The sequence below is a fragment of the Rhinolophus sinicus genome, chromosome 2 (genome assembly GCF_057876585.1).
Source record: "Rhinolophus sinicus isolate RSI-liver-muscle chromosome 2, RSI-T2T, whole genome shotgun sequence".
NCBI classification, from domain to species: Eukaryota; Metazoa; Chordata; class Mammalia; order Chiroptera; family Rhinolophidae; genus Rhinolophus; species Rhinolophus sinicus.
The window spans coordinates 88,507,535-88,530,097 of record NC_142502.1 but is presented as its reverse complement, the minus strand read 5'-3'; the positions used below and the strand labels follow the sequence as shown (position 1 = coordinate 88,530,097).

Below are 22,563 nucleotides of genomic sequence, written 5' to 3'. Positions count from 1 at the left end.
TACTGGAGAATTTTAAAATACAAGCTTGTAGAGTCAGAATAACATAGAACAAAGGATGCTGCAGGTCCTACACAGGTCTATGTTGTAAGCATAATTGGCAGCAGTGATGTTCCTGCCTCACACAATTTGACGAAGGTATCCTTTCAGAGCTTTGTAATCCTGGGTTAAATAAAACCCAACAGGTGTTACTGATTTAGCCTCATAAACTCCTGGTCATCCCTCCAAAATTTTCCTCAATATAAGTAACTTTCCCAGTTCCTCCAGGTAGAATTATTATCAGTCTCCCAGTGCTCAAGTTTTAGCTCATAGCTCTATAGCATTGTGATAGGCAATGTTTCTGTTAATATTTGTTTCATGTCAGCAATCCCAGAATCTAACCCACTGCTTAAATTCATTATATGAATAAATGAATGAACAAATGTATTGAAAACAAGTTGCTTCAGAAAATTCTCTTCCTACATGCTTTTCACTTTAAGATACCAAAAATACAATGTCTTCAACTACCCATGAAATATAATAATCATGAAAAATATAGATTTAATAAAGAATTTGAACATTGAGAACTTAAGACTATAAATTTATTCTTTTCTTAAGAAGCATATGGGTTATGTGATTCAGTATAAGTATATTGACATTTGTAATATGTACCCAAGAAATCAGTCCTAATTTGGATGTTATTATAATTAGTACTTACCCATAGGCATTAACTCCCTTTGACTGAGTCACCAGTAAGGCCCCAATAGTCATGTTCAGAACGTTCTCTAGCACTCCCGTCTGTTGAGCAGTGATAACCTGGTGAGCCAAATCCTGTAATTTGTTACTTGATAAGGATGGAATCAGGCCAGAGCTCCTTACTGTTGGCAGATCACCAATTTCGATGACCATTATTTTTGAGATAGTTTCCATGGTGGTTGGTGGCGGGACCCAATATGAGCTTATTTCCATCATGAGAGGTCTACGTTGACCAACTCTATAATGACTGGCACAAGTCACAGTTGGGCAATTGCGCTTTCTCTTTGCTCTATGGTCAGCGATGGCCTTTAAGGTTGCTTCATTGCCAGGCATGTCTTCAATTAATCTGATTTGGTCTTGGTTAACCTGCAAGAAGTCAATTAGTCTTTCAAGGATCCTGATTTCCCAGCCTTTTTCTAGGACTGAAAACATCACAGTGAAAGCCAAATTAATGGAAACACTTGAGTGTATTTCAATGGGCTTCTCTCCTTGTAGGACAATATACAAGAGATTATCCATCATGCTGAAATAGTTGGAACCAACAGACTCATCCAGCAATGAGGAAGTTGATTGAACCAGAGTAGGTGGAATGAAACGTTCTCCTAAAAAAACATGGGGCCTCTGGAGTTCATGGTAGAATACAGCCAAGAGAAGCTTGGAGGTACTTTTGTTCCCCAATAGAATAAAACGGAAAACTTGAGGAGTGTGATCCACAAAGCAGACCTTGGTGGTAGCCCCTGTAGGTAAAATGGAATAGAAAGCAGATGCAGACCCTGAGGTAAAGCAGGGAGTACTGGCATTTACACTACTAAAGGTGTCAACAAAACCACTGGTCACAGATACAACAGGATATAACTTCCTCATTGCCCAAGTGACATCAACATTGTCAAGAATTAAAATCACGTGGTCAGTCTGTTTGCAGATGTAGCCTGGTATCAGGGATCGGAACGTGCATTTTTGTTCTTCTCTGAATGTACCTATAAAATAAAGGAAAACAAACAAGTGACATATGAACCACAATCTCACAAAGATTATTTGCAACCTGTCACTTCCATCATCATCTATAACCTCATGAAACATTTCTTGAACATTTAGGTGTACTAGATACTGAGAACACAAAAAAGTCTTGGGCAAAATATGAAAAAAAAGTATGTTAAATAACAGCTATTTACTATAATCTAATTGTATATGCTACATAATGTGTCATTTAACGTTGATAATGGTTATAATAGCTAAGTGTGGAAACAGTTGAATAAATAAAATAATTAAGAAATAGAAGAAAGGGGCTGGAACAGAGAATTTATGGAGGCATGTTAAAATTGAAGAGGTATATTGTGACCAGATTGTGAAAGAGTGTTGATGTTAGACTATATAATTTTTCATACTTTCTTTTTCTCTAAATGAAGAGTAAAGAAATACAAGAAGAAGGGGGAAAAAGAAAGTAATAATTTGGGGATTGTTGACATTAAATAGAGGCCAAGTTGAAGATTATCTAGGTTAATGAAAACATTTAAAGAAACACCATTATCCATTATGCCCACCATTCCTAATTCTCCTGTCTATGAGCCTAGAGTAGTTCTTGCTCTGAGTCCACAGGAATATTGTATCTTCCAACAGAGTTCCTTTGACTTAAAATTTATATGTACAAAATTATCTTGTATTGTTTGCTAGATATTTTAACTTTCCTTATTAGTACAAGTTCATCAAAGTAACCTAAACATTAGTGCAAGTTCATTAAAAAATCAGGTTATTACTATGGTAGCATGATCTAGCTTCCTCCTACATCTTTCCTTTCATATGATGTGATTAGAAATCTGTGCCAAAGCTGCCTATGTATCAATAAATTTAATACCAAAATGTTGCTTCAGGAATAGAGCACAAGGTTTACTTGTGCCTCACAATTACAGTAACAACAACAGTGGTAACAATTACAAGGGTAATTGTAAAATATTTCAAACTGAATGACAAAATTTTAGCATACCAAAATTGGTGGGATGTAGTGAAAACAGTGCTTTGAAGAAAATTTATTTAAATGCTTACATTACAAAAGAAGAATTGTCTAAAAACAATACCTTATGGCACTACTTTACATATGTTGAAAAGCAGCAAAGAAAACCCAAAATAAGTCATAGTAAAGGAAATAACAAATATAACAACAGAAATCAATGATATGAAAACAAACAAAGCCAGAGAAAGTAAGCAAAGCTATCATTTTATCCTTGGAAATATCAACAAATTGAATAACCCCTCACTTTACTGCTCATGGTAAAGAAAGCAAAAATCACCAGCTTCAGAAATGAAAGAGGGATTATTACTACAAATCTTATGGCCAAAGGTTAAGAGACTTACAAAGAAACTTTATGCCAATAAATTCAAGAACTTGGATAAATTAGACAAATTCCTTGAAAACTGACACAAGTCAAAACAGAACATTTGAATTGCTCTGCCTCTTAAAGAAATTGAATTTACTAAATTGAATACTAAATGATTAATTTAAATAGAGATTTAATTATTAAATATAAAAGAACGGTCACTTCTACATAGTGTATTTTCTCTGTATGGTCCTATACCATGCAAATGCTAATGTTAAATCAAGTATTATCTTCAAAAGCAAGGAACCACATGAAGGGAATTAATTGCATGATCTTAATAGCCAGGAAATTGTGCTTTGAGACCTTGATGCTCCAGTCTCTATTGCAAATGAAATAGTTCCCCTTTACTAAACTCTACAGCTCACTTTCCTTTGTACACATTTTTTTCCCAGCCATGTTGATATCATTGATTAAATCATTCACATTCCATCCAGTTTTATAGATCTCTGACTTGTTCTTCTTGCTTCTCATCCAGGAGACAAAATGTCTTTTAAAGTGACCTCTACAGATTGCTAAATTCTTGGAACTGGCCCTAAGTAAAATCATTATTTTCTTAGTTAATATGATTCTCAGTCATGCTCTGCTAATAATTAACCAAATGTACTTTAATAAATTACATAAGCTTAGTAGGTATCAGTGTCCCTAAGGGCTATTTCTCAAGGCCAGAGGCTATATCTCACATTTAAATCACCACAGGTCTTAACACATGACCTCAGACACAGTAGATGCTTCTTTATATGTATTAGTTGATCAATAAGCAATGTCCTTTTCAAAGTTCCTATTCTCTAGTTTTTATCTATTCTTGCAAGTGTCTAGTTATAAGATTATTATTCTAGGGTTTGAATATATTTTAAACTAACCCATTAAAACAATAGTAACAGTATACTACAAAAAGTTATTATGAGAATTGCTCCCTGAATTGATGTTAATATGGTAGCTCAATACTAGGAGAAATTCAGCTATTTCACATGAGACCATAAAATTGAAATGATGGCTAATTACATTTGTATAAATTTTCTTGTGTTCTTGAATCACATAATTAATTTGTCCACAAAAGGTTTCTGTTGTGACAACACATTTTATCTTGACTGAGGCAAGGAAACTGAGGCAAGGAATTCAATAAACATTTATTGTGATTCCTTGTGTATGCTTCAACTGCTAACAGTAATAAGATTTTATTACTACCTCGTTTCCCTGAAAATAAGACCTAGCCGGACAATCAGCTCTAAGGTGTCTTTTGGAGTAAAAATTAATATAAGACCTGGTGTTATGTTATGTTATGTTATGTTATGTTATGTTATGTTATGTTATGTTATGTTATATATTATATAAGACCCAGTCTTATATTATAGTAAAATAAGACTGGATCTTATATTAATTTTTGCTCCAAAAGACACATTAGCACTGATTGTCCGGCTAGGTCTTATTTTTGGGGAAACACAGTAGCTATATCACCTCTCTAGTGATAAGGAAGGAGTTGCCTTTCTGTTATTATTAAGAATTGTGATGTGATTAGGTATTAAATGCCAAGCACATATGGCTACCAAATATGTGTCAATTATGCATTTGTTTAAACTTAGCCAGTTATTTTCCTGATTTCAGAGTAATGCCAATTACATGCATTGTTTTTATTCCTAATTTATCTCTTTTTTATGTTTTGAAACTCTGTGTCTGAACATCTTACTATGAAATAAATAGATACATATGTTCTGATTTCTGAGACATTTGTTTGGAGATTTACCACTATGACCTTCATGAAGTCAATAACTGGTAGCTCTTAAGTAAAAAGAGTTTCAAGAAATGTTGGTTATTTCAAAATATTCTCCCCATGCCTTTCTTTCCATACCCCATAAAATGGAGGACATACCCATTTGATCCAATGTAAGTATAAAGGATATTTAAATTACTTCTTTGGTTCAGCTCTTCTTGACAAAATGTAAAATAAACAGCACACTTTCTCTCTAAAAGCATACACTCTTTACAATAGTTGTTATCCTAGAAATAACACTGTGCAAAAAAATCTGTAATAAATAACATATTATCCAATTATCTATCGAAGGATACTTTAGTTGTTTCCATATCTTGGCCACCGTAAATAAAGCTGCAATGAATATCGGAGCACATAGATCTTTATGGATAAATGTTTTCAGATTTTTTGGGTAGATACCCAGGAGAGGGATTGTTAGGTCATTGGTAATTCTACTTTTAATTTTTTGAGGAACCTCCACACTACCTTCCATAGCGGCTGCACCAGTTTGCATTCCCATCTGCAGTGTATGAGGGTTCCTTTTTCTCCACAGCCTCTCCAACACTTGTTACTATTTGTCTTGTTGATGATAGCCATTCTGACTGGGGTGAGGTGATATCTCTTTGTGGTTTTTATTTGCATTTCTCTGATGATTAGTGATGTTGACCATTTTTTCATATGTCTATTGGCCATCTGTGTGTCCTTTTTGGAGAAATGTCTGTTTACAATGGAACACTACTCTTCCATAAGAAAAGATGATATAGAACCATTTGTGACAACATGGATGGATCTTGAGATTATTATGCTAAGTGAAATAAGTCAGACAGAGAAAGTGGAGGACCATATGATTTCACTCATGTGGGATATAAAACTGAAAACAACAAAGGAACAAGACAAACAAAGAAACATAAACTTATAGACACAGACAAGAGTTTAGTGATTACCAGAAGGTAAGGGGAAAAGGGGATGATAGATGACTGTAAAAGGGGACCAAATATATGCTGATGGAAGGAGAACTGATTCTTGGTGGTGAACACACAGTGTGATAGATAGATGATGTATTACAGAATTGTACACCTGAAATCTATGTAACTTTACTAACAATTGTCACCCCAATAAACTTTAATTTAAAAAAGAACACACTAATTATACTTTTATGCTATCCAGGGTTTCTTTAGCCCCATGTGTCTTAGAAGTCAGAGCTGAAGTTTCTTTGACAGTAGTGTGGGAATAATGATTGGGATGGGACTGCCCCAACCTCTTTATAAATGGGGTAAAGCTGCACACAGCTAGGTAGCATTTGTCCACTGGGGAAAAAATATGATTTATATTGTAGCTACATTATTATTAAACTAGGAAATCCTTATTTTTATAAAGGAAGTTAAAATAGACAAAAATTTAATAATTCCACTAAACAATTATACAGTCTTCTCTGGGAGTACAGGCTTACTTCTAGCAGGAATTTCTACCTTAGAGTTTTGACAAGAATTCTCTGCAAAGGACATGACCTATGAGAGCTGAGAAGTAGATTCTTTTAAAATAATTAATTGAAGTAAATCAGCCTGGCACTCAAGATGAAATTGTGAAAAGCAGCTAATGCATAACTATGATAATTAAGAGCTTCATAAAATGTACAAGAAAAAAAGTCAGATTGTTGTATTTAGATACAAGCTGAAGTTCTGCAGATAAGACAGAACCCATAAAAAGGGAGAGAATGAAGTTGGATGAATGGCAAGTGGAACAGCTACAGCAGAACAATGTCTAGAGCCCTTTAAAAACTGGTTGGATTTGATAAGTCAAAAGACTCCATCTTTCATGGAGCAGGAAGGAAGACAGAAAGTGGTTGTGCAGGTAAAGGTGGCTGGGAGAAAGAAGCACTCTTAGCTGCTGGGACATGTGAGGCAAAGTAAGGTCATCGACTAAAAGTGAAGTATGAGGGTATGTGTTAGGGTTTGGGATGAGGGGAGAGAGGGAAGGTGGAATGTTTGTACATTGAGAAAATGGTGTGAAACTGTAATTGTGCAAGAGGGGTGAACCCGGTCATTCTGGATTTTAGTGCTTATACAATGTTTGGGAACCTTTCTATAAAAGTAGGAATAAAACTGTGAATTGAAAATTAAGAATAAGAGTGAGTAAATATTAGTTAAAATGAGAAAAAAAGTCACAACACAATTATAAATTTAAACCTCACAAACACATAATAAAGTCTAGGAAAAAGTAATACTGTTAATTAATTACCCAACATACCTCTATATTATTTTTTTCTTAAATTTTTATTGCACACTTTTGTGTATCTTCTTTATATGACAACATTATAATATTTTCTATAGAAGGGATAGAAAAATAATTCAGAATTTCCATTAGCCTGGATGACTGACATTTGTTGTCTATCATGGTAGTTTAAAAAGAGTTACTTGCAGCTTAACAACTCATAATTGGTAATATATAAATGTTTGGAATTGTTGTCAAATGTGGTAACTTTCCTAGAAAGTTTTTCTCATGTGTGAACTATAATCTTTGAATAAATTTGCACACAATAACTTTTATGACCCTGTTGCTTGAAACCCTACCTCTCCTCCACCTCTTACTTTTCTTCTCATTCCTCACGATACATTCGTATCACAGTGTATACTAGAGTCTGGCTTCTGTGTGTCACAGTATGGTAAGTTGACATGAGTGACTAGTAAGAACTTTATATAGAAGTGATTGTGAACCATAAAAACCGCACACTATTAAACCTATATCAACTGTATATCCACCTCAATGTCCCCTTAGCAAGATCCTAAAAATGCTTGTGGCTAATCCATTGTCACTCAACCTCATAGTACTTATAATGAGGAAGAATTTAGAGTGGAAAGAGAGTGTTATCTTAAATTTTAGTTAAAATATCTCAATTTTGCAAATTTTACAAAAAACATAGGGCCATGCAAACACATTGTTAGGATTCCTTTTGGCGTCTTGGAAGTAAGTGGCCCATGTAAGTGAGGACGCTGAAACGTAAACGTGATCATCTTCACCTTCCCTGAACCCTAAGTCAGCCTGTGTCATGGAGAGTGGAGGAACAAATGCCTTGGATATATCTCATAAGATGGCATGGACAAATACGATGGCTGGGTTCACTGAAGTTTGGATTTCTGCATGTTACTTGCAAGAGGGTCACAGGTATTTGCAAAGAATTATAATGAAGCACAGCACACCTCAGCTGCATAAAGAGGGAAATACAGCCAGGGGTGCTTATGTATGTCAAATAAAGGCATGTGGCAATGGATTTGATGTCACAAGGAAAGAAAGGGCCTTTGAGCAAGTGAGACGGAAGGACATGAGTCATGGTCATAAAGTAGGACACTTGAGTTCATGATTTTGAAAGCTGATGGTGATGACAATGTCAGTGCTATGACTGTGCCAATCAATGGTAAGGTAGAAAGAAAAAAAAAAAAAAAAGCACACTTCGAAAAAATAACAGCACCAACTGACATTTACTTAGGACTTTCTCTGTGCCAGGTATTCTAGATAAGCCTTGAAGATGAGTTGAGCAGTAAGAGTCTGAACATACAAACAAACAATAGTCAGACCATTTATAAAAATAAAACTGTGACCCACAATCTGCAGTAAACAGTCCAAGAAGCCAGCCTATTATCAGTAGCAACCAGTCCAGGATGACCAAACAATAACCCCTGAAATAATCAGCACAAAACAGCCAGTACTTGATTAATAGCTACCAGCTTCCCTAATTTTGTTCCTTTCTCTCTTCCTTTCTCCCTCCCTCCCTTCATTCCTTCCCTCCATTCTTCCTTCTCTAACCTCCTTTACCTAAAGCTTCTTAATGACAAGCTTAATTATCCATAGTTTACAGATAGAAAAATTGACTCACAGCAATTTTGACTCATATAATTACTTAGTAATGAGGAAGAGATGGAAGAGAAAAGTGTACTTCTAAACTTCTACCTATGCCTCTGGCAAAATAAAATGTAACCCAAATAACTTCATTTGGGGATTGTATTTAGATGTAGGGTCAGCTGTGATGATTAGTACTGTTAAAGAGGTGTTGTAATAATCAGGACTTCTCTCTACACAATCTATTGAAAGGAACTCATGGAAAAGTTTTTGGTTATTTGTCGAATCACATATTTGGTGAGATTCCATTTGCTTTTTTATATTACCATTTGGCCTTTGTTATATTTTTGCATATTATCCCAGAAGTATAAACGTACAGCCACGAATTTAACAAAGGCAATATAGCCTAAAGATTATCAGCAAATAACATTATTTAGTGTTATAGACAAAGTTGAAATCCTGGTGTTCATAAATAAGAAATTTTATTTCTATTTCTCCAGAATTTACCAATGACTAAGAGATGAGGTAGTTGATCAGTATCTTACCATTCATTTTCCTATTTCATCTTCAGAATTAATCAATTCTGTTATTTTAATTTTGATGTGAAGCAAAAATAAAGCACACATAACCAACGCATTGGGGTTCCAGAACTGCCAACTGGGTGTAGTTATTAACTGTGGGGGAGAATACACATTTACTTAAGAGAGGGCTATGCACACAGCCAGATAAGCATCACAGGTAACTCCCCCAGCCACAGCTGGCAGAAGCCCAGTGTGACAGTATAGTTTCCCTTCTAAATAACATTCTATCTTTTCTTCCTTTGGATTTCTTTCTTTCCTGCTTCTTTCATTTGGGGAAGGTTTTGTTCTGAGTAATGATTATCTTTCTCACTTGTTTTTGTCTTTCTTTTTCCTACTTCTCTACATGGCCTTATCTGCCAGTCACAATTTTTGTGGTCTGCAATTCTGATCACTTTTAAATGAAACCCATGCTGGCTTTGGTAATCATAATGTCATTTACAATTTACCACTAGACACATTTATTCAGTTAGTAGCACACTGGAGAAAGAGAACTCCATATGAACTCACCGTGAAAGGCCTAATCTGATTATTTCCTCATGAAAATCCAGGCAGGGGTGCTTGTAAGAGGGGCTGAGAGAAGAAGGGAAAAAAAAAAAGAAAAAAAAAAGGCAAGGTCTGGCCACAGCTGACTTTCATAATCAATGTGAATAGATAAGTGACACAGCCTGTCAGGGGCAGCCGTCGAATCACCGCAGGGCATTCCTCTCCAAAAGGCAAGAGTGGACAGGACTTAATAAATGCTGAGTGACCAGCGAGTATTGGCTTGCCATATGCTATTGCTCTCAAGGTGGACAAGAACAGTGATAAAGTCCAGAAGCTCTTCTTTAAGTGGGGGAAATTAGATTAAGCAGGTTGTATTTGTATGTGCATATGTGCACGCGAGCACTTGCTTTGTGTATACTTGAACATCCTGGAATAGCCTAGACATACAATATGCTCTGCCCACCTTTCCCTAGATTGGAAACCATAGACCTAAAAACCAAGGAAGAAGGCAAGTGAGGTATGTCTGGTGGAGGAGGAGAAAGAGGAGAAGGTACCTATGTGTGTGAGTGTGTGTATGTGTACTCAGGTTGCTTCCAGGGTTCTAACACATATTAACTTTGTGTCAATATTTGTCCTTCCTGTCGTGAAATGAGGATTTTCCACCTCATTTCACGTTTGAAAAGAAAATATGCCAAAGGGGTCTTCTTTGCTAGAAAAAAAAAAAAAAAGGAAAAAAAGAAAAAAGAAACAACTTCTATCCTTTATTTAGAAAGATGGATCAGAAGGAAAGGAAAAAAGTATTTTTAAAATAAATGTTTTGACTCAAAGGCACATGGAATCCTTCCATCTTCCCCTGTTCAACAAAAGGGAAAAATTTATGTTTAAAATTGAATGAAATACATCAACATTAATGATTTTTTTCCTCGAGGTTAACACCACCATTTCCCTCAATATTTTTTTTTTAGCCATTTTCTGATCATTTCACAATTCATGGTATAGTAAAATATAGGAGATTTTGACAAAAACAAAGTATATAATCATTCTCTTATTTTCAAGAAATGAAAAGAAATGATTTACAATTATTTTCTGTCAAACAACATTTACACCTCATTATTTCTAATTTAACAAATATAAATGGCCACAGATCAAATGAAGTGAAGATAGGTTGAAGTTATCCCCATTCATATATATTGTCACAGACCCTCAGGGTATGAGGCGTGAAACTCCAAACTCTCAAAGCTATATTCCTAAATAGACAAAGGGAGTAACTGAAATCTTGGGAAAAATATTGAAGAAAATATATTTTGCTCACACTAGAGATAATAGAGAAAAACTGTCTACTTTTTTAGAGTAGGGAATTCCAACTAAAAATTATTTTTAAACCTTAAAAATAATGGGCATGCATTATATTCGTAAGGTTAAGGTAAACTGAGAGTGATGGTCTTTTGCGTAATAGATTTAAATAGATGACAGGAAACACCACCTTGTTAATTTGGAGTCTAGAATAACAGGTCTTAAAGTCTAGCAAATGAGCACAACATGGTAGTTCTGGTCATTATAAAAAAGATAAGTACATACGCTTGTACATACAACTAAACACACAGATAGTAGTATTATAAGAACATGTAATTTGAGAAAATTAAAGGTCATTTAGTTGAAAAAGTACAATACATATTCAAAGCTTAGATCCTGGAGCTTCAAAATGAAGGCATTTCCAGGTTGGGTTTCATAATTTGCCAGACAGTGGCCCTCAGGGGAATAGTCTCCTCTGGCATCCTCCTCCGTGAGGAAGACAGAAGTCTAAAAGCTGGTGACCGGTGTGGTGAAGTGGCTTCCAACTCTTAGGAGTCAAGAGAGGATAGAAAAGAGTTTACCAAGTGTAAAGATGGCTCTAAAGGACAGAAGAAACTGCACTGAACTAGGAAGCTGCTAGATGAAGAGGGCAGGCCTCTGCAGGCATATAGGCTGATGGACCTCAGGAGCAGGTTGTAGGATCCGTCGCACTTTCAGAACAGTCTCACTGAAGTTCTTGTACTTGGGTCAACTTTTCAAGCTAAGTAATACCTCGGAAAGACAATGATGGAATCCAAATGAATTCCATTAATTTGGAATACATTTTCAAACAAATTGGAGAAAAATGGAAAACCACATAAAACCAACCATTACGTGAAACAAGGATGCCTGTAAGGCCTTATATAAAAAGCTGTTTTGTCTTTAATAAGTTCTCTTGGTGAGAATTTTGAAGTATTTGTTTCCTTTTTACTAAGGTGTCACTTTGACGGGGAAAAAATGATCAGGAGATGAAAATAAGTGATAGAATGACAATGAAAATGGGGAGTAGAGTCAGCTATGTATCAAATAGATCCTTCCAAATCAACCACTTTTCCTTTCGACTTTTTTAAATTGAAAAAAAAACACCTTACTTTTATTGATGAAAGTCAATTCAAACGTGTTCCATTAGACTATTTTGTATTCTTTTACTATGTCAATATGTCATCTATATTTTTCTCGAAACAAATGGCTTAGAAAGTGTTTTTGTATTTTTGTCATTTTGTTGTATTATGATTTGACTTACAATCATCAATGAGTATGGTCTCAGTTATGATTTTTATTCTCTGAATACTACATTGAAAACAGCCAAAGCAAACGCAACTTCAGGAAGTATAGCTTAGGGGGTGACAGATCAAACTTTCAAATCAAAGAAACTTACATTGCATCCTGGCTCTACCACTTTCTAGCTGCAAAACCACAGGCGAGTTCTTTATCCTGCCTTTGGCTCAGTTAACCCATTTGTAAAAAGGATTGAGAATAGCATAAGTGAGATGATGTGTGTGCAGACTTGGGAACAAACTTGTCCTAATAAATATAAACTGTTACGTTCGCCATAATTTAAAAAAAAAGGGGAGGGCATAATTTTTATAATACCTGACTCTCTCCTTTTGCCTTTTTGGCACTAGCCTCATCTCAAACTAGTAACATTTGCCTTGAAATTTGAAACAGCACCTGTTCCTAAGTGTTGCAAGCATTCATAAGAAACGATATTGAAAGAAACAGGTTACAGGTGAAGAAAATGCTAAAATGTGGACATAAGATCTCTGTGTTTAGAAAATGTGGGCAAGAAATACATACATACATACATACATATGTACATGTGTGCACAAACATGCACACGTGTGTCTATAAGCAGGACACCTATTTTTTCCACTAATGAAAAAAATATAAACCTGCAAAATTCAAGGTGGTTTCCCTTTTCATCTAATCTTAATTTTTCCCTTTATTCTTTTTGTAATATTCTCCATCCCTACCCCACCCTTTCTCTCCATCCTCCTTTTTTTTTTTTTGCTAGCAAACCTTGACTGCCAGCTTTAAAAAAAAAAAAAAAAAAAAAGTGATGGTCGTGGCTTAGATTAAAGGCAGGGGCTGCCAACAGCATCCCTTACAAATACAATTCGGGTATACTCTTTTCCCAGAATGATAAACTTATCACCTCTCCAGCCCTCAGTTTGAAGCTGCAGCAGTTATTCTGCTGTATGCCAAAACTAAAATTAATGTGACTGTGCCATGCCCAGCTCTGAGCTGTGGCTGTAATGAGATTTGAATGGGAAGCCCCGGACACAATAAATCTGCGCCATATGTGACCATTTCCTGTGTCAGTTCCTTTCTCATAACCAGTGGAGACTTTTTTTTCCCTCTCATGACCCCACACCATGACTCTGAAATCTTTCATGGCTGCTTATGAGCCTCAGGCTTTTTGCAGCAGTTGTATAAATAAATGAATTTGACAGCAAACATCATAACAGTTAGCAGTAATGTGTGTTTGCCACAAGTGCCTGTACTGCTCACTGGAGAAATGGCAGAGGAAACAGCTTGTTTTGTTACCTAAACAAAAGTAGTTTCATTTGACAAGTGGTGAAAGAATTAGTCAAATAAACTTGAAATCCACTAGGACTATTTTTGCCAAGCCTCCCTGCCAGTGAAATGTTCCCAGCTCCTCAGTGCCCATGACTCACGAGATAAATTTCCCTCTTTTATTTTGAGATAAAAATCTGGGCTGGGAATATGAAAACGTTGACTGCTATTTTTTTTTTTTTTTTTATTAATCTTCTTTGCAAGGCAAGACTGTCATGCATGGGAACCCAGGTACAGCAAAGAGTTTTCAAGGAAGCAGACAAGCCAAGGAGGACAGTTCAGGTGGGAACGAGAAGAGGTGGCCATGTTGACGCAACTCACTAATTACCTATGGAAAGCAAACTGAAGCTTATGAGTACCTCCTTTTCTTTCACATTTCCTTTATTCAAGAAATAAAATCTTCACATGAGTTACTGAAAGAAAGAGAGTTAACATTTTTCCTGCATCTCCTTACTCCCAGTAAAAGGAATTTGCCAATGTTCAGTGAATTTGCGGTCAATTTAGATCAGCACAGAATGAGCGTAGATTTTCCTCAGTTACGTAATTTGCTTGTTTTATAAGTTCTACGTTTTTCTGCTCCTCCACTGGCATCTTAGTGCCTACCCTGTTGTCCTAGCTGTGGAGGGGATTATAGCACAGTGGTTGTTCTTACGGACTCGTTACGTATACAGACTCTGGTGCAAACTGCCTAGGTTCCAAGCCTGCCTCTGCTACTGCTACTTACTCTGTGTGATCTTGGGTATATAACTTAACTTTACTGGGCCTCAGTTTCCTCCTTCACAAAGTGGAAAGAAAGATGGTACGGTATCAAGCTCATACGGTAGCTGTGACAATTAAACGCATTTTGAAAGGCTGGGAACAGTGCCTGGGACATAATGTGATGTTGTTGTTATTGTCATTATTGTGCTAAACAAAAAACTTAGATAAGAGTCTCTTTAGAAACACTAGAGCTCTTCTCTGTGACAGCATGATATTGGCATCTAATCTGGGAAACAAAATTAAAAACTTTTGCGGGAAAACTACAGCCGCACATTCATTTAAGCCAATTACCATGAATTTCAAGGTGTAAGTACAGCATTACTTTAAATAAAAATATCATCTGTACCTTGAAAATACTTTTTTTAGATGTAGGTCATTTCCAGTCTTTTTAAAGTTTTAATTTTGTCATGGTTGAATAATTATTGCCTCTAGAATGTTCTCATATTTAACAGAAATATCACTGATTAGGAGAACGAAAGTGGAGAGCTATCACCAACTAATGGATCTTAGCCCAGCTATGTGTTGTTGTGTTTTATCTTTTTTTCAACTAATTACAGGCATACCTTGTTTTATTGTACTTCACTTTATTGTACTTCATAGATGTTGCCTTTTTACAAACTGAAGGCAAGATCCTCTACCAGCAAAAATAAATAAATTACGATTCATTTTATTGTGGTGGTCTGGAACAAATCTGCAATATCTCTGAGGTGTGCTTGTATTAAAATGATTCACGAAAGTGTTTTGCTTGTGTGATAATATGTAAGAAAGTACTTGAAAACTTTGGAAGGTATGGATTATAATCAATATCAACATATATTTCAATTTATAGAGAGCCTGCTACCTACACAATAGATTCCTAGTGTCTCTGTTTTAACTCACTGACGAAGCCACTTGAACACACATTTCTCTATACCTAGTCCAACTATTTCTATGGAGAAAAGTCAGAAATATTAATGTACTGAACTGTGTAAAAATAAATGGATTACTTAAGTTTTGCTCTTAGAGCAGTACTAATAAAACTTGAAAAAGGTGTGTCAAGTGAAGGTAAGGAAACATTTGATTTTATAAAACAATGATGAACCAGGCCAGAACAAAATGGGGTAGGTTGTGATTTGAAGGGGGCAGTATTTGCTAAAAAACCAAATACATAAGGTGACATCATCCTGGTACAAAACAGGTTTAAGAGAGATTCCATTTATAGTAAAATGAGCTGAAAACTCCATCTTTCCATTGCTCCCTGTTATAGGCTACAATACTACATCTAGGGAACTTCTCAGAAATTGGTCTGTGAGAAAATGATTTTTGTCCCCTAGGCAACTTCACTGTCAAGAAATGTCATCTGCCAAAATGCTCTCCATGCTGCTTCTAAATCCTTTTCCAAGATCTGCTTCTACAATGCATATCCTGACTCACCTTTGGATTCCCAGAGGTGAAGATTTCAAGTGATCAATAATTCCAGCTATTCACACCCCACATGAAAATCAAGACTAGATACTCACAGAGCTGATCAGTGTCTTCCTTGATTGATTAGCCACTTCTATCACCTCTTAAGTAGCAAATGAATACTGCCACCTTTTAAGATCTTTTTTCTGAGTTAAAGAGAAAACTGAAGGTGTCGAAAAACCCTAAATGACCAGTAAGCTTAATCAAGCATTGTGGAGCTGTAAAAATAACTGCTCAGCAATTTCTTGATTATTTTTAGGATGTGTGTGAACACATATAAGGCTTACATCAAGGAGTGACAGCCTTGTACTTTACTATCCTCTCATGGCTGAGTAGAATTATTAGTCCTTAATCATTGAGCAGAAGTAACAAATGTCCCTTTTGAGCCATACAATTTAAATGAAAGAGATGGGAAACTACAGGCCATAGGTCAAATCCAGCCCACTGGCTCTTGTTGTAAAGTTTTATTAGAACACAGCCCACACTTATTTGTTTATATATTGTGAACTACTATAAACACTGCTTTTGCGCTGTAATAGCAGAGTTGAATAATTGTGACAGAAACTCTATGGCCTGCCTAGTTAAAAATATTCACTATCTGGCACTTTAGAGAAAATCTTGCCAACCCCTGCTCTAAAAATTCTCTGAGACAGTGACCAACAAAGTACAAGATGGAGGCTGATCTGTCAGGTCCATTTTTTTGGCAGAAAACAACATAATCCTTTGCACCCTCACAGAACGGCAAGTTGAGTGGACACTGCCACTGCTGCTCTTTGGAAACAGGAAGTGATGGAGACCATAATGAGAGCATCATGGTTCAGGTGTCAGTCATCGAAGGGAGAGCCAAGGGGAATCTTGCCAAAAGAAGTGCTGAGAGAAACAAGAAATGTAATCAAGAAATAAATCTTTGTTGTTTTGAGCTATTGAGATTTGCAGGTTGTGTGTTGTGGCATCGTCACTTAGCCGACCCTGAAGGATACAGCATCTTTGCTACTCTCTGATGTAGCTTTTTCTCTGAACAATATAAAATAACCTGCTTTAGGGAAGGAAATGAAGAGCATAAAAGGACTTTTTTTCCCCTATCCTCAGGAGACAGGATGAGGACATGAAGTGTTTGAGTTCACAGTCAACAATTGGACAGGAACTTTTCCCTTTCTAAACATAAATTTTCTTTACATAATTTATCCCAATATTTGCTTCATCTAACACCCAAGAATCATTCTTCTCTGTTAAAGCTTTTGGAAAATGAATCCCATGAATCTCTGCAAATCTGCCTTCCTTGCCATTGTGATATAAAGATGAAATATCTTTAATATACTGTGCACAGAAGGTTGTTGAAGTAATTAGGAGAAAAAAATTCCATAAGCCCAGAATTGGCATGCTGAAGTCTTTCAGAACAAGTTCTTGCATTTGGGCTTTGACAGTTTTAATATGGGTGAAAAATGTATACAGCTGGCTCTACTTGCTTATTTTGCTATATCCAGATCTCCTTTGGAGGAAGAAAAAAACAGGTCCATTTTTTTTTGGCAGAAAACAACATGGTCCCTTGCATCCTCACAAAAGGGGAAGTAGAGTAGACAGCCTGCCACTGCTGTTCTTTGGAAACAGGAAGTGATGGAGACCATAACGAGAGCATCATGTTTCTGGGTTTTAACCATGGAAGGGAGAGCCAAGGGGAATCTTGCCAAGAGAAGCGCTGTGATCTGATGAATAGAGACACTAGTGTGAAGATGTCAATTCTAATTTATTTTCTTCCTACTCCTGGTGATCTTTGACAACAGACCACCATGCACCTCAGTTTCCTTATCATGCACGCAAAGCAATATACGTGGATATTTATCTACAGAGACATTGCATAAAAGTTAGTTGCACTAATGTCTAGGAAACATGGCAGGAGAAAGTGGGTTGAAAGAAGATGAAGCCACCCAAGCAATCTGCTCACGAAAGGTAATAACTATGCACCAGGAGGAAGAGCGGATGGGAAACATGACCAAGTTAGCCAGATACTGTTCAGTCATTTGAATAAATAATTTGTTAGGATTCTTACAAATAAGATAAGGGATGAGGGCATCCCAGGTACTTCGAAGTCATCTGTTAAGTTCAATGGCTCTGCTTGAAAACTGTTACAACACAGTTCAGCAAAGTGAATTGTTTCAAATGTTTAGGGACATTTTGGAATTCAACTTTGAGTAAGAAAACATAGCTAGATTACTGAGACGCACAATTGGCACCAAACATGCAGAATGGATTATTTATAGCAAAGGCTTTATACAAATTGGGAGACAAAGTAGTGGCTGGAGCTATAAGATCAAGCACAGCAAAATATACCAACAGATACCCCAAATACTATATACAGGCTCAACGTGACAAAGAATAACTGATTAAGCAAAATTTTGGTTACTATACTTAACCATATCTAAGATTTAAAAATTATAGGCAGTTGTGTACTGTGATTTGCATATAGAGCTACTTCAAGATGATGCCTTTAATTCTGATGAAATCAGGTGTCAAATCAGGAAATCAATAGTCATCGTAGGCATTATTTTATCATCTAAGATTTTTGTAAATTCTGGGTGAAGGGAGGGTGATGGGGAAAGAAAACAGGACAAGAATCTCCTTTTCTTATTCCTTCATTGTATAGTTCTGACAATTTAAGCCCTGATTTAACGCTACTTATTGAACATTTATCATTATCCTAATAGCAATCTAGACTTTGGGAATATGATAGTTAAAAATAAAAGGAGAGGCACAGTACTTGCCTTCATGGAACTTAGAGTTATAGTTCTAGTAATATATTTGCCTTCGTTTTTAGAGTCAGTAGGCTCATGAACTATTTGAGTACAGATATCAGCCTTACTCATTTCAGTATGTCGCCCTCTTCTCCCAAGCATTTGCACCAGTGCCTGATACACACAATCAGAGGGAAGAAACATCAAAATTCCCTGCATGTGTACTATGTGCCAGATACTGTGAGAGTCATTCAATATGTCTTATTTCATTTAATCATCATAACAAACTGATAGGTATGTTTTTATTGCTTCCATTTTCAAGATAAGGAAACTGGATTTGAAGCTGTACTTAAAGGACTCCATAATGGCAAAGCCAAATATAGCCTAGATCCCTGAGTCACCACCAGGAGCAGAGCTGCCAGGCCAGCTACCCAGTCTTCTTAAGGCTAAGATGTAAGTGAAAAAAAGAAAATGTTTCCTTTTCTTAAATAATTGAAGTTTTGGGGGTTATCTAGAATTAATCACTCTGCCTTACACATTATCCATGTTTTACATAAGTAAATGAAATAAATTTAAAAAGTGAATAAATACACAGAGGCAAATAATAAATAAGGCTAAGGATCCAGCTGGTTTAGAAGCAAGAGGAAAGGCTAAGTGCCCTGACTTTCTGACCCAGACTACATCTACCATTTAAGGAGGCTCTATTTCATGAAACTGTTGTTACTCTCACTGTGTTTTTGGAAGTTCACTGAGAACTGGCTACAGATGAGTTCTGCCCTCCTAGGTGAACTCCTCTTGGTGACTAGCTCAAAACTAATTTGGGAGCCCTTAAAGACAGCTAAAGATTCAGAGCTTCACTAAGGTCTGGAATATGATAGCTAAAGCAACATACTGCATACTAAGAAAGAAAGTTAGACACTACAAGCAGCTGGTTTGAAATTTGAAAAATGTTTGGCAAAAGGGCAAGAGCATATTTATAATTCTCAGTACTTTCCATTGGACTGCTCTATGTCAAAGGCCAATTTCCATCCATTAAAATATACTAAGTTAGTTATATGAATATTATGTTTAGAGAAATTCACACTCTGGGTCAAAAGCAAAGCAAAATTAGACCGTATCCATCAATGGGGAGTTTATCATTCTACCAACCACAAAATTCTTTTTCCTTGCGTTCAAGGCTAATTTCCCCTGAAATACAGGATTTTCCAGATAAAACTAGCCACCACTCTTTCAAGAATGGTTTTCCAGGTTAATAGGAGATGACTCCTGGGAAAACACTATACCCCATAATGCATCTGACCAATTCTTTGGTGCCATTCAAATTGTGAGGGCTAAGAGTGGGAGAATTCCTTCCTGTCCTCTGAGACGATCATTTTATACCCCAAAGCTTCAACCTCATTATTCTTATCTTAGGGCATAATTACAATGTTATTATTGGTCATAAAATTAACCAGATTTTCCTCTCTTTTCTTTTCCTCTTCGGCATTTGACTCCCTGACCTTCCTCAACAGAAAAGTCTATGGACTGATTATACGCTAAGTATAAAAGTATTTCCTTTTATTTGTTTTAAATTTTCCCACTGTTAATTTCATTGAGAGCATATTTGTTTTCATATTATGAAACAAGGTAAAGAAAACATATAGGAAAAATTTTTACTACTCCTATGAAATGTGAAAATTTTCGCTCCTGTCTCCCAATGCTTCTAAGACTGTTCACTTTTATTATCTCACCATCCAGAGTTCCTACTCTGTATTTACATGAACATGTAGATACATGGTTCACCTAATATCCCAAGATCCTTTTGCCAATTGCTCACCTGTACCCTGCAAACTTCACCTTACTATTTTCCAAAGCAACTGTTTTGTTCTGACTCAAACTGGAATAAAGTTTTCACTTCAAGGGCTGGTGCCCATCTGTAGCAGAGGCTGCGATAGTATTGTCTTAGAAAGGATTATGAGTCCATGTACAGACTCAGGAGGGAAAGTGTTGTGATAGATTGGCAGTCTACTGGGATGAGGGGTGGTATACATAGTGGAGCCTCAAAAAAACTTACAGTCAGGACAAATATTACTATACCTGCTATGTAAAAACACCTTATTCAATAGTACTTATGTGAGCTTTCCATGTTCATATAACCAGAATTCCATCTATATTCCATTCTTCAGAATTCTATCCAAATGCCATTCCACCAATCCTCATCTGATATTCTTTAAGTTTCTAAGAAGATTTTTCTAACACTCTGTGCTGATCACTGACTGGCAAAATTCATTCCATAACTTACTCTCAAGTTGAAAACCATAATCACTGACTGACAATAATAATTACATAATTTGACTCTAAAATGGAAAGTGTTGTCCCAGATGGCTGGCAGCTTAGGCTGACAACACTTAAATTCTTCCGAGCCTGGATTTAGAAAGTCACTGCAGATTCAGGGTGAAAGCCTCTGGAACCATTGATTCATGTTCCCTTTATAAAGAAGGACGTTGCTCTTGTATTTTATACATTAAGAGAATTACACTTGGTGACCTGTAAAACTACACCAAGAGCTGGAGTTTTTTGTTAGTTTTTTTTTTTCTTTCTTTTTTTGCAAAGAACCAGGGTGCTTTCCCTCTGCTACCTCATTTTCTGTTACTTTTCCTCTCTCTCTTTCTCCTCACTCTGCTCAGACCACTCACCGCGTTTGGGGCCTCTGCCAACTCAGACCTTTGTCCTCTTCTCCCAGATATTCATGTGGCTCATTTCCATACCTTTTCCCACTTGGTTCACATCGTTTCCTCCTCAGTGAGGCCCACCTTGATCAGACTACCCATGCATGCACTCTTGTTGCCTCTTATAATGCCCTACATTCTCAAATTTTGTCCATAGCACTTATCAGTTTCTAACCTAGTAGATAATTTACTTATTTTTCATGGGTACTACTTAGTATCTGTCTCCTCTAGAAGGTAAGCTTCATGAGGGCAGGGATCTTTGTCTAGTTTTTATACTTACTGTGTTTCCCCAAAAATAAGACCTAGCCGGAAAATCAGCTCTAATGCGTCTTTTGGAGCAAAAATTAATATAAGACCCGGTCTTACATTATATTATATTATATAAGACCCTGTCTTATTTTACTATAATTTTTGTTCCAAAACACACATTAGTGCTGATGGTCCAGCTAGGTCTTATTTTCGGGGAAACATGGTATATACTCCAGCTAACTGGAAGCGTACCAGAAACACAGTAGATACTCAGTGAATACGTGTTAAATTGAATAAACGTAAGACATTCATTTATTTCAATTATTATCTCTAGAGTTTTCTGGTTCACTCACATTCAGGCTGAATGTTCATGTTCTGCTTATTTAGAGCTAAATCTCTTTTACACATGGAATGTGTATATTTGAAATCTACAAGGAAATCTTGCCTAAAATGTTTTCCAAGAAGGACTGGGTATCAAAGGTACCACATAGCTTTCAGTGTCAGATATGAACGTATATTTTCTCAGCTACTCCATTTTCCCTTGGTTTTCAGAAAAAAATGATGTTCTTGGCCTCCTGAAATCCTAGAACCACAAATGAGGATGTAAGATAGCTCATTGCAGAAAGTGAATGAAAGGGGATGGGTGGGGAGGGCAAACAGGAATAGGGAAGAAATAGATGATAGTATTTCTAGCACTTCTCCCTCCACAGAAAGGCATGAATTAAACATGAGGCAAGATGGTGACAAAGTTAGGTGTATGAATTTCATCAGGTTGCCTGAATTGCAACAAGATTTCAACAAGAATTGAAAGGTAAAAGGAGAAAAAGAAAACTTTACATTTGTATCATACCTTTTATATAGAGATGTTAACAACACCTATATAGGAAAGGTAATGTCTTTGGTTCTATTTTACAGACAATGAAACTGATGCTCAAAGAGGTTAAATAATCATAGGCACCCATCTATTTGGTGACAATCAGCTTCTGAAGCCATAGTTCAGCCATCGTTTTATGTACC

The 22,563-nt window shown here is 36.2% G+C and overlaps 1 protein-coding gene across 7 annotated transcripts in view; it reads right to left on the bottom strand.

Moving 5' to 3' along the window:
• Nucleotides 1-22,563, bottom strand: part of PKHD1 (PKHD1 ciliary IPT domain containing fibrocystin/polyductin) — a 429,303-nt gene that overhangs the window by 45,676 nt on the left and 361,064 nt on the right. For all 7 annotated transcript variants that reach the window (XM_074333066.2, XM_088795661.1, XM_088795663.1 and 4 more), the window contains one exon: nucleotides 695-1,709. In XM_074333066.2, the coding sequence (XP_074189167.2) occupies nucleotides 695-1,709 (1,015 nt within the window). The remainder of the gene's footprint in view (nucleotides 1-694; nucleotides 1,710-22,563) is intronic.